Source organism: Eptatretus burgeri, chromosome 11 (genome assembly GCF_056783735.1).
Source record: "Eptatretus burgeri isolate ZD-2024b chromosome 11, Ebu_testis_v1, whole genome shotgun sequence".
In the NCBI taxonomy this organism is placed as follows: Eukaryota; Metazoa; Chordata; class Myxini; order Myxiniformes; family Myxinidae; genus Eptatretus; species Eptatretus burgeri.
Window position 1 is genome coordinate 86,958,818 of NC_140971.1, and position 13,888 is coordinate 86,972,705.

Here is a 13,888-nt window from a genome sequence, read left to right on the forward strand (position 1 = left end):
GTGACCAACCTTCTCCCCGTCAGCACCGGGAGTACGCTGCATGTAGTAAAGACGGTACCCCAGGATAGTGCTGCGTGGGGACAGCGGTGGCTTCCAATTTACAAGCAAGGATGTGGGTGAGTTGGGCTCTGCGTGGAGGTCCCGCGCAGGACCGGGAAGTTGCACTGCGGAGAGCATGAGAAAAGAGTAACTCGGGTGGTATTGAGATTTGCGTTCGCAAGCTGAAATACATGCACATGTGAAACTAATAACATTACATGTACAGGATAGGTACAAAGTGAAGGGTTCATTGCAACCATATTTATGAGGATGAAATACATTCTTCTTCTCCTAGCCTTTCCTATAAATGCAACATTTCTACGATTAACTCCACCTTTATGTGGCACCTACTTTGTCGTACAGGCAGAAGTGAAACTATGCCTCTGCATCTGTAGTCTCATCTCTCATCATAAAAGGAATGGTCCCATCAGCCAACATGCAATGTGTTCACAAATGGATGCTCCATGCAAGCTAGATCATGGAAATAATTATTACCTCATAAATTAACCACGGTTGTATTGCGAGCAATGCTTATAATTGCACCGGAGAGACATTTGAGGCTACATGCAGTTTTTGTTACTTTCCCTTGTCTTGTCTCTACTTCCACAAACTTCTATGTCCCCACCTTCCCCTTTTCTGAATTTTTTTTTTCTCAATTGACCTCAACCACACAATCCACTGTCACCCCTCTTCCTCCAACCTCTAATATGGAACCGTTTCCAAAATTCACACCCAGATACAACTTGAGACAATTCAATGGCATGGGTTTGAAATTCCATCGATTTTTCAGTACCACTGGTTCTCACTTCGAAAGTATTCCAGAGAAGAGTACAAACTCCAAAACATTTGTTTTAGGAAGGTCATGCTAATCTGGCTGTCTTGTAGTTTGCAGGCATTGATATTGTATTTATCATGATGTACTAGGCCATCATCGCCATTATCACCGTTTGTACCATCACCCAGAATGGAGATTATCGTCACTGCAATAGCATCTTAACCGGAAAATAAATTCGCCTTTCCTGGATCCCAGGACAACATCACGGTGGCAACAAGTCCCCAAATGGCTTCAATCCCGGTTGATGTTCTCCAGTAATCATTATTACCTCCACTCATTAAACACAGGTGCACCAGAACAGATGCTGCTCCATGGAAATGACTGATCGTATGTACTATTCAATGTTCAGGATGCTCAAGCATTCAGCTCAGCATGCCAGCCATCCCTATGCTGCAGACATAGCCCAAGGCATAGACCGAAGGGACAACCATAATGAAATGTCTCCAAAACCGCAGGGTTGCACCGTCCACGACTTGCAGTGCTTGTGATTATGGCTTAATTACCCATTTTACGGTCCATTCCCGAAACGCAGGTGAAAAAATGGCCTCGTTGCTGAGAAAGCAATCATTGGCATGATTTAATGGTTCATCTGCCACATTTGCATAATGTGGATTATGGCAGGTGGTGTGTGACGGAGAACAATATCCTGATGTTGGGGATGAAATGAGGTGAAAGATCAATTCACATGTTGACCTGCATATGGCCAAGGTTCGAGATTTCTGGACCATTCTGCAAACATTTGCAAGAAACTAAAAACAAGATGTTGTGCATGGCACGATACTTGCAAAATCCACAAAACAAATTTGACCTCAAAAATAATTGGCGGTTGAATTCAATGACCAAATATGCAACTCCTCTTCAAATTTCAAGTCAATCGGATGAAAATTGACAATTTTAGAAATTCAGCCTATTGATGTTGACCTTTTGGTCGATGTTGACCTCAAAAATAATTGACTGGTTGAATTCACTGATCTGAATTATAAATCCTATTCAAATTTAAAGTCAATCGGTTGAAAATTGAAGATTTTAGAAATACCACCTACGTTGTTGACCTCGGGCCTATGTTGACCTTTTGGTCCATGTTGACCTCAAAAATAATTCACTGGGTGAATTCAGTGACCTGGAATATAAATCCTCTTCAAATTTCAAGTTAATCGGATGAAAATTGAGGATTTTAGAAATCTCACCAAAGTTGTTGACCTTTGGCCTTTGTTGACCTTTTGACCTCAAAAACAATAGGTTTCTTCCTTATGACAAACTCTACCATGTGGTGAAGTTTCATGAAGATCGGTTTAAAATTGTGACCTGTAGGCGATAAACAGACAGACAGACAAACAGACAGATAGACAGACACAATAACAAAATCGACTGACCAAGATACTTGAAAAATCTTCGATTTTGCAAGTAATAATAATAATATTAATCCCACAACCAGTGTGAGGACTGGGTAAGAGGTCCAGGAAGATGTTTCCACAAATTTCCAAAAGAAGATTCAGGGAGACAATGAAGCCATTTTCATGGTCACAATTCAAATACAAAGTTAGCAAACAACCTGACAATTTCCTTTCAAAAGAGAGGGGCGGGCTGGTGGATTATGCACGTCGATTCACACTCCCGAGATACATGGCATGCCATCCTGGCATCAAGCAGTGTGACAAATCCATAGGATTCACTTGGCAAAGGTAGATTTTTCAAATCTGTCACCTTTACAACCGGAGTCAGTTCAAATTCCCTTTTGGATTCCAGCAGTGTTAAAATGCTTGGCTTATTTTCTCTTGAATGGACCCTTTCACTGGGAGACATTTTATAGTCTGTCGTTCACACATGCTGGCCCGCACTTTCCAACTGCTCCAAAATTTAACCGGTTCATTCATCTCTTTTCCATTGTCCCATCCTTCCTCATGGTGTGCTCATGAACGTACACTTCCTATTTCTATGGATATTTTCCCACTGTTGCGTTGACATTCCCTATCATCTCTAATAATAAATGTCAGTGTGTTTGTGTGCGTGTGTGTGTGTGTGTGTGTGTGTGTGTGTGTGTGTGTGTGTGTGTGTGTGTGTGTGTCAGTGTGTGCATCTCCTCCATAACTCCAAAACCATGAAACCCGATGGCCTGAAACTTTGCATGTATACCAAGGGAACAACAGGGAAGTGCATCAGTGAAAATTGGGAGTTTGGGTAAATTTAAACACCCCTTTTGAAGATAATTAACGGCCTCATTTAATTATATCATTTATCCTTGCTCAACCCCCCCGAGTCAGCCCTCTGTCAGCCTGCTGGGGTCCTAATTCACCATTTTTTTTTTAAGGCTGATCAACAATGCCTATAATACTTGGAATAGGTTCCAATGGTTTATTAATGATAAAGCGCTCAAAATTTATTTTCTTCACTTTCCTCACTCATAATCATCAAATATCTAATCTTTATACCTACAAATCGCTGGATACATCGCAATGCTTATAAACGCCCAGAGATGTCAGTATTCATGGATCTATTTGATTTCCGCATGTGATAACTTCTACAGGGTGTCCCAAAAGTCTCCATACACAGGGAAAATTAACACTTTCTGCAAAATGTCTCCCGAAATTCTTCATACATAGCTTATATCTTCTTTTTTTCAGATTCTCTTCAAGAATGCCTTCGCCAAAAGAAGAATGTATTAAAATCATTCTCATGGCTGGTTCGGGAAGCTGTCGCAAGGTTGCAATCAAATTGAACAGGAAGCATGGAAAGCACATCACACACGACAAACACGACAATATTCAGAACATGGATCATTTAAAGGAACGCATTGGAAGTGGAATTACTTGCGTAACGCCAGATGTGTTGACACGAGTTCACCATGAGTGGGAGAGATGACGTCGTGTGTGTTTACAAAGAAATGGCAATCATGCAGAGAACGTTTTGTAAATAAATTTACATTTTGCTACAAGTGTTAATTTTCCCGATGTATGGAGACTTTTGGGACACCCTGCAAAATCTGTAAGGTCAGGTTCGACTGCAGGTCAGGTTCGATCTGTGACCTGCTACAGGTACCATGTAAACCTGTACTAACCTGTTCCATGGTCGGGTTGTCGGCGACTAAACCGTTTCCCCCACCAGGTTTTCTGGTGAGGAGGGTGTTTGGATATGGACACCCAGCAGGATTAAAAACAAAACCTGTCAAAGGGCGGAGGAGCTCCTTGTGAGCCAACGGCCATCCATATCTAGTGCCCAACTGTGTCTGCGGACGTCCTCCTGCAGTTGGGTCACTTCTTATTAGGAGGTTGGTGGCAGGATTTGCACTCCGGCCACTGTAAAAGCATTCATTCCGCAAAATGCAAAAACGCAAAAAAATCTGAAAACCCACTCCGTGGGAGTACCTCCTGTGCAGCTTCCCTTCACAGGGCAGCTCACCGGATGACGGGATTGGGGCAAAGCCTTCGGGACCCCCAATCTTTGATAGGAGGGAAACCACGGGGTAACATCCCTGGGTCAGATTGCGGGAGAGTGTGTCGGAGTGGTGCTGAGGTGTCGTCCACCAGACGGCGGTCTCCTTGGGTTAACCTGAGGCGGTCCCTTCGGGTGGGTGCCTGGAATGTCCTATCCCGAAGAGAGGATGATCACCTGTCTCTGTTTTCATCTGAACTCAAGCGTTTGGACATCGGGATTGCAGCTCTCTCTGAGGTTCGGAGACCAGATTGTGGCGAGATAATGGTGGGTGGTTACACCTACTATTGGTCTGGTCGCTCTGATGGTTACCATACCCAAGGAGTTGCTGTAGCTGTGTCCAATAAGCTGACCCCAATGATAATTGAGGTAACACCGGTCAACGAGCGTATTATGAGATTAAGGATTCGTCACTCCTTAGGTGTCATTTCCCTGGTCTCTGTTTATGCTCCGACTGAGGCGAGTGATCTCACCGTGAAGGATGCATTCTATGCCACACTCGAGTCTATGGTTGATCAGTGCCCCAGACGAGATACACTTCTAGTCTTGGGGGATTTCAATGCATCGACTGGAACTGATAGGGATGGTTATGAGGTGTGTGTTGGTCCCCATGGGTCAGGAACTATGAACCAGAATAGCACTAAGTTCCTTGACTTTGCAAGAAGTCATGGACTTAGGGTGGCTGGTTCATGGTTTCAGCGCCCACAATCTCATCGCTGGACTTGGTATTCCAACGCTGGCGGTGTGGCAAAGGAGATTGACCATGTCCTTATTGATGGTCGTTGGAGGATGATCCAGAACTGCAGGGTCTACCAGAGTGCTCAGTTCCTCAATACTGACCACAGGCTTGTTGTAGCAACTCTAAAGCTGCACCTTAAATCCTGGAGAATGGTATCATCCCAGCCTAGGCTGGATGTTGCCAAGCTCAGGGATGAGAGAGTAGCTGAGGAGTTTGCGAACAGGCTGAGTGGACACTTGGGGGGTTTGGGTGCTTTGGGGGGTCCTGAAGAGTTGTGGAGCGCCTTCAAGACCACCGTCCTTGATGTTGCCAGTGGATGCCTTGGAGCTCACCGCAGGGCAAAGAAGAATTTTGTCTCTCAAGGGACACTGGAAACCATTGACCAGAGTCGCAGGGCCAGGCTGAATGGGAGAGCTGAGCTGTTCAGGGAGCTGAGGCGTAAAACTGTACGTGCACTGAGGGTGGACAAGGAGGCCTATGTGCGAGGAATCTGTGAGGGGGTAGAGCATCACCTGTGGACAGGTGATTCTCGTCCCGCTTACAGGGGAATTTGCGCATTACTTTCATCCAAGCCCATCCCTCGGAGCACTGCAGTTCGAGCAGAGAGTGGTAGGCTCTTGACAGAGGAGTCTGAAGTGAAGGCCCGCTGGGTCGGTTACTTTGAGCGGTTGTACCAGGCTGATCCCCCAGCTGTCGAGTTGGACGTCAAGGGTGTTACAATCGCTGTTGCTGACCCTCGAATCAACTGTGGTCCACCTTCGCTTGTGGAAACACGGGCTGCGGTGAACCAGTTGAAACGGGGCAAAGCTCCAGGGATCTGTGGCATCCATGCCGAACTTCTCAAGGCTGGTGGAAATGCTGCACTCGTGTCGTTGCATGCAGTTTTGTGCTCTGCCTGGAACACAGGCATCATCCCAACTGATTGGAAGAGGGGCCTTGTTGTCCCTCTCTGGAAAGGGAAGGGTGATCGCCAAGACTACAACAACTACCGAGGGGTGACGCTGCTCTCAGTGCCGGGCAAGGTCTTTGCTCGGATAATTCTTGATAGGGTTCGCCACCATCTGCTTGAGCACCAGCGTCCAGAGCAGTCAGGCTTTACACCAAAGAGGTCAACGATTGACCGTATCCTTGCACTTCGTGTCCTCACCGAACGCAGACGAGAGTTTCGGCAGGGGCTGCTTGCAGCCTATGTTGATCTCTGTAAAGCGTTCGATTCAGTGAATCGGGATGTCCTCTGGAGGATTCTTGGTCTTCGTGGGGTGCCACCAAAACTGATCGATCTGATGTCTGAACTCTACTCTGGTACTGAGAGTGCTGTGAGATGTGGTGGTACCATCTCTGACTTATTTCCAGTTGTTACTGGAGCTCGTCAGGGATGTGTACTTGCCCCCACACTTTTCAGCACTTGTATGGACTGGATTCTAGGGAGGATGTCGGAGAGATCAAGTTGCGGTGCATCGTTTGGGAATGTCAAGATCTCGACCCTTGAATTTGCAGATGATGCAGTCATCTTTGCGGAGACTTTAGACATCCTCTTGGGGGCCCTCGAGGTGCTGAATGAGGAGTCGGAGCCGTTGGGATTACGGGTGTCTTGGGTCAAAACTAAGATCCAGGCTTCCGGTGACATCTTGGATGCTGCTGTCCTGTCTGTGTCTGTTTGTGGTGAGGATATTGAGGTCGTGGAGAGATTCACTTACCTTGGCAGTGATATTCATGTCTCTGCTGGCTGCGAGTCAGAGGTCAATAGATGTCTGGCTCGGGCCTGGGGAGTCATGGATTCACTGGATCATGGGGTGTGGGGCTGCCGGTACCTGTGCGGGAGGACGAAAGTCCGAGTCTTCAGGTCCTTGGTACTTCCAGTCTTGCTCTATGGGTGCGAGACTTGGACTCTGACCAAGGATCTGAGACGGAGACTTAATTCCTTTGGTACCAGGTCTCTTTGGAGAATCCTTGGCTATCGCTGGTCGGATTTTGTGTCCAACGAGCGGTTGCTGAGAGAGACTCAGATGAGATTTGTTACCTGCATAGTCCGTGAGCGTCAGTTGCGGCTGTATGGACATGTGGCTCGTTTTCCTGACGCTGATCCTGCTCATCAGATTCTCTCAGCGAGGGAGTCTCATGAGTGGAGGAGGCCAGTGGGCCGACCACGTGCCTCATGGTTGCCACAGGTTGACCATCATCTCAAGGAGATGGGGATGGGCCTGGCATCTGCCTGGGGGATGGCCAGACGGAGGCCCCTGGAGTACCGGCGGAAAGTGGACGCAGCGACGTGCTGTTCTGGCACATGCTCCCATACCTGACCTGACCTGCAAAATCTCCTAACTTGAGCCGAATTTCAAAATTTAAACTGTGGAATTGACCTGAGGAGCAGTTCCGACTGCTAAAAAAGAAAAGAAAAAAAAAGTTCATTTGTGCAATTCTCACATTGCTTGACACTCCGGGCGTCTCCAGATGGTATTTAATACGACCGATCGGCGATCGCCAATTGCTTGCCAAGCCTGCCGTTCCTTACCAACCATTTCGTTAGAGTGGTTGCTTGAGTGCTTAAGCCATTTGGTGAGTGCTCTACAAGCTGCTTGGATGCTCCTTTCAAAGCCATGGTGTTACATGGCAAAAGTACTCACACTGTCACTGCACAACACAATCAAAAATACATCGATCGATGTACAGAGCTCAGGCCCCACCTGTCTGTGTTGCGCCCAATGGTGTCATGTGGTGCCAAGCCTACCATTCCTTATCAATGGATGGATGGATGGATGGATGGACCAAATTGATATTAGTAAGCCATGGAAAGACAGTAGATGAGGGTGTAAATGAGTTTTTTTTTTAATCACAGCTGTTGTCCTTTAAAAAAAAACAAAATTACAAATTGCCATTCAAGACAATGTTCGGTGATAATGTAAATGAAGTCCATATATAAACGTGTTCCATTGTCTTCGTTAAATCTGGCAAAAGTTTAAAATGTAACCGACACCTCGAAGTGGTCACGCTGAGCACTGCCTGGAGATGCAACACCGTGAAGTACTTTTGAGGTTATTAGGGGAGAGTTGTTTCCAAAACCCAAGCTTGTTGCAGATGCACCGAAGAATGTAATGTCAGACAAAGGAACAGCAGGTGGGAACTTATTCATTCATTCATTCATCATTCATTCCTGGCAAATCATGTTCACTCTATGAGATTGGAGTATTATGTGTTCATGAACAACTTTGGAACTTGCTGTGAATCCACTTTCCATCCCATCCATCCATGCCTCGATCTTCCCTCTTAGATCCCGCCTACCTCAACCCCCTCCTCACAACCCCTTCTCTCCCCTTCCCCATCCTCACTCCCCCTCCTCTCACACCTCCTTGCACCCCACTCCTCTCAGTCTCTCCCACCCCTCTCCCTCTTTCGCTGTCCACCCCCCCTCTTAGTATTCCTATCAGTGAAGTGACCGGTGGTATTTGCTTGTTTTGAATGTTCCATACTTTGCCCATTTATGTTTTGCACTTATTGTTTTCCTGGGGTTTTTTTTCGTTGTTAATGTGTTTGTTTTAACAAGTTGTTGACAAAAAAATGGAAACATCAACAGAATGTCACTTAGTCGGGTGTTGAGCCACCACATGCATCCAGTACGGTGTGGATATGATGTGGCATGGAGTCAACAAGGATCCGGAACTGTTCTGCAGGAATGTGGCACCATTCTTGCACGAGGGATTCCTCCAATTCCTGGAGGCAGAAACCATTGTCTTAGCCACCTCTCTAGACAGTCCCACAAATGCTCTATGGGATTGAGGTCTGGCGATTGGGAGGGGCATCGAATATGGGCAACATAGTTCTCATACTCAAACCACCTGGTGACAGCATGTGCACCGTGGACCGGAGTATTGTCATCCTGAAAGACACCCATCCTCGTAGGAAAATGCTGCATCATGGAATGCTGCTGATTGCTCAGTAAAGCAACATTGAGTGCTGCATCAACATTCTAATTCTAATGGAATGAGTGGACCTAGACCATGCCAGAAAAACATGTCCCACACTATTATGAAACTGCCAGAACCTTTTACTGTTGGAACCAGGCACTCGGGGGTGTGGAGCTCCCTGGGCTGTCACCACGCGTGCAGACGTCCATTCGACCAGAACATGGTGAAGGAAGAATCATCAGACCATTTCACACTCCTCAAATGCTCTGCAATCCATTGCCGATGCTCCTTGTGCCACTGGACATGCAAACAGGTGTTGCCACGTGTTATGAATGGTTTTTACATAGCAACCTGGTTATGGTATCCTGCCCTGTAAAGTTCCCTTCTGACTGTTTTCGATGATGCAGGATGCTTAAGACCCACATTGAACAGGTTCGTCTGCCTGCTTCGCCTCGCAGTCCTGATTAATGCAAGTGCATTATGCTTGTCGAGTTTGTGTTTCCACCCACTGTTGCCGTTCGATGATGATGTCTTTTGTTATTTTTTCCAAGGCTGACATCACCTTCGAGACGGTTCCACATGACACGTTAGCAATTTACACAAGCTTTGGCACTGAAGCACCTGCCAAACAGGTACCAACAATTACAACCCGTTCAAAGTCACTGAGGTCTCCTCTTGCGGCCATGCTGGCTCTTAATACCGGACTTGAGCCGCAACATATATATATATATATATATATATATATATATATATATATATATATATATATATATATATATATATATATATATATATATATATATATATATATATATATATATATATCGACAGGACTTCGAGGAAATGATCTGTATATTTCACGCACCTGTCTTGTATGTGTGGCAGCTCCATACTTCACATATATACTGTATGTTTTATGGCCCATGTACCGTGATGTTTCTAAAAACAATTTCCACTCTCTGCATATTCGCTGTTTTTAATTGGCTGGGACTACACTTCACTTCTGCACCAAAAACTGGTCTATGAAGGAGGATTGAGATTGATGCTGATGTCACCATTTTGTTATACATCTGGCAGATAAAGCATAAGGTCGAATTGAAGGAAAAATGCTTTACGTCTCACAAAATAAAACAGGCACAGATCGACCACGAAGATTTTAGATCATTTGAACTGGATTCAATTCAAAGTACTATGAGGTATTCTCAGAGGTCAGGTCACAAGTTCAGGGAGTCAAGGCAAATTACATAAGCTGTTGACTTTTCACAACCAAAAATATTTAAATTGGGTGTTGTGATTTTTGTTCAGATTATACATAAATAGATTAAAAGTTAAGATCTTTTAAATTTGTATGGGAAAAACGGGGGAGGTGGGGCTTTCCATAGCTTTGTTTTTGTAGAAATATATAGTGTCCAAAAATGGGAGATTTCACACGATTAACATTCCCTGAGTCATATGCCAACTCTACCCGCAGCGTCGCCAACTCTACCCGCAGCGTCGCCAACTCTACCCGCAGCGTCGCCAACTCTACCCGCAGCGTCGCCAACTCTCCCCACAGCGTCGCCAACTCTACCCGCAGCATCACCAACTCTCCCCACAGCGTCGCCAACTCTCCCCACAGCGTCGCCAACTCTCCCCACAGCGTCGCCAACTCTCCCCACAGCGTCGCCAACTCTACCCGCAGCGTCGCCAACTCTACCCACAGCATCGTCAACTCTCCCCACAGCGTCGCCAACTCTACCCACAGCATCGTCAACTCTCCCCACAGCGTCGTCAACTCTCCCCACAGCGTCACCAACTCGACCAGCAACATCGCCAACTCTCCCCACAGCATCGTCAACTCTCCCCACAGCGTCAACAACTCTACCCGCAGCGTCGCCAACTCTACCGGCAGCATCACCAACTCTCCCCACAGCGTCGCCAACTCTCACCACAGCATCGTCAACTCTCCCCACAGCGTCGTTAACTCTCCCCACAGCATCGTCAACTCTCCCCACAGCGTCGCCAACTCTCCCCACAGCGTCGCCAACTCTCCCCACAGCGTCGCCAACTCTCCCCACAGCGTCGCCAACTCTCCCCACAGCATCGTCAACTCTCCCCACAGCGTCGCCAACTCTACCCACAGCATCGTCAACTCTCCCCGCAGCGTCGCCAACTCTACCCGCAGCGTCGCCAACTCTACCCGCAGCGTCGCCAACTCTACCCGCAGCGTCGCCAACTCTACCCGCAGCGTCGCCAACTCTCCCCACAGCGTCACCAACTCTACCCGCAGCGTCAGCAACTATCCCCACAGCATCGCCAACTCTCCCCGCAGCGTCGCCAACTCTACCCGCAGCGTCGCCAACTCTCCCCGCAGCGTCGCCAACTCTCCCCGCAGTGTCACCAACTCTACCCGTAGCGTCGCCAACTCTACCCGCAGCGTCGCCAACTCTCCCCGCAGCGTCGCCAACTCTCCCCACAGCGTTGCCAACTCTACCCGCAGCGTCACCAACTCTCCCTGCAGCGTTGCCAACTCTCCCCGCAGCGTCAACAACTCTACCCGCAGCGTCGCCAACTCTACCGGCAGCATCACCAACTCTCCCCACAGCGTCGCCAACTCTCACCACAGCATCGTCAACTCTCCCCACAGCGTCGTTAACTCTCCCCACAGCATCGTCAACTCTCCCCACAGCGTCGCCAACTCTCCCCACAGCGTCGCCAACTCTCCCCACAGCGTCGCCAACTCTACCCGCAGCGTCACCAACTCTCCCTGCAGCGTCGCCAACTCTCCCCGCAGCGTCAACAACTCCACCCGCAGCGTCGCCAACTCTACCGGCAGCATCACCAACTCTCCCCACAGCGTCGCCAACTCTCACCACAGCATCGTCAACTCTCCCCACAGCGTCGTTAACTCTCCCCACAGCATCGTCAACTCCTCTCCCCACAGCGTCGCCAACTCTACCCGCAGCATCACCAACTCTCCCCACAGCGTCGCCAACTCTCCCCACAGCGTCGCCAACTCTCCCCACAGCGTCGCCAACTCTCCCCACAGCGTCGCCAACTCTACCCACAGCATCGTCAACTCTCCCCACAGCGTCGTCAACTCTCCCCACAGCGTCACCAACTCGACCAGCAACATCGCCAACTCTCCCCACAGCATCGTCAACTCTCCCCACAGCGTCGCCAACTCTACCCGCAGCGTCGCAAACTCTCCCCACAGCGTCGCCAACTCTCCCCACAGCATCGCCAACTCTCCCCACAGCGTCGCCAACTCTCCCCACAGCGTCGCCAACTCTCCCCACAGCATCGCCAACTCTCCCCACAGCGTCGCCAACTCTCCCCACAGCGTCGCCAACTCTCCCCACAGCGTCGCCAACTCTCCCCACAGCGTCGCCAACTCTCCCCACAGCGTCGCCAACTCTCCCCACAGCGTCGCCAACTCTCCCCACAGCGTCGCCAACTCTCCCCACAGCGTCGCCAACTCTCCCCACAGCGTCGCCAACTCTCCCCACAGCGTCACCAACTCTACCCGCAGCGTTGCCAACTCTCCCCACAGCGTCGCCAACTCTCCCCACAGCGTCGCCAACTCTCCCCACAGCGTCGCCAACTCTCCCCACAGCGTCGCCAACTCTCCCCACAGCGTCGCCAACTCTCCCCACAGCGTCGCCAACTCTCCCCACAGCGTCGCCAACTCTCCCCACAGCATCGTCAACTCTCCCCTACAGCGTCGCCAACTCTACCCGCAGCGTCGCCAACTCTCCCCACAGCGTCGCCAACTCTACCCGCAGCGTCGCCAACTCTCCCCACAGCATCGTCAACTCTCCCCACAGCATCGTCAACTCTCCCCACAGCATCGTCAACTCTCCCCACAGCGTCACCAACTCGACCAGCAACATCGCCAACTCTCCCCACAGCATCGTCAACTCTCCCCACAGCGTCGCCAACTCGACCTGCAGCGTCGCCAACTCTCCCCACAGCATCGCCAACTCTCCCCACAGCATCGTCAACTCTCCCCACAGCGTCGTCAACTCTCCCCACAGCGTCACCAACTCGACCAGCAACATCGCCAACTCTCCCCACAGCGTCGCCAACTCGACCAGCAACATCACCAACTCTCCCCACAGCATCGTCAACTCTCCCCACAGCGTCGTCAACTCTCCCCACAGCGTCACCAACTCGACCAGCAACATCGCCAACTCTCCCCACAGCGTCGCCAACTCGACCAGCAACATCACCAACTCTCCCCACAGCATCGTCAACTCTCCCCACAGCGTCACCAACTCGACCTGCAGCGTCGCCAACTCTACTCGCAGTGTCGCGAGCTCCACCCGCACCATCATCAACTCTACCTGCAGTATCACCAACTCGACCCGTAGCATCAACCTTACGCACAGCATCATCAGCTCTACCTCCAACGTCATTAACTCTACCCATGTCATCAAATCTACCTCCAGGATTTTCCTTGCATTCGAACAGCTGCTATTTGACCTCCATCGAGCAACCATTTTTCTTCTTTTTCTTTCCTCACCTTAAAGCCAAGGTTACCAGACAATACGGCAAGCTCTCGCTTTTGAATACCCCATAAATTCCATCCTCTTCCTCCTCGGATGACAGAATCGTAGGTACCCCAGCAGGATTGTAAGTTAGCCGACACACCGTTTGGCCCAGAGTAAATCCCATCAATTATGAAAAATAAGATGCTGTCCTGTGCTGTCACAGTAAGGAGAACTGCATCGTCTTTAAAAGGAGTGTTTAACCAGCGGTCCCCATTCACAATGTCGACATGTTGACTTTAAAAAGCTCAATCATGAGGTTAGACCAATTGGCAGATTCCCTGACCAAATTCCAAAATTTACCATATTGGTCGAATATTGGTCCTCACCACCTTGCCTCATTCGATCACTTCATGGCATGTTTACAACTACCTTTGCTATGCAGCCATGTCAATGTTTCATGAATACTGGGAGT

General features: G+C 49.0%; 1 protein-coding gene across 8 annotated transcripts in view; it reads right to left on the minus strand.

The window, feature by feature from the left end:
• Positions 1 to 13,888, minus strand: part of LOC147017562 (neogenin-like) — a 491,631-nt gene that overhangs the window by 149,490 nt on the left and 328,253 nt on the right. For all 8 annotated transcript variants that reach the window (XM_085847263.1, XM_085847265.1, XM_085847261.1 and 5 more), the window contains one exon: positions 10 to 164. In XM_085847263.1, coding sequence (XP_085703389.1) covers positions 10 to 164 — 155 coding nt within the window. The remainder of the gene's footprint in view (positions 1 to 9; positions 165 to 13,888) is intronic.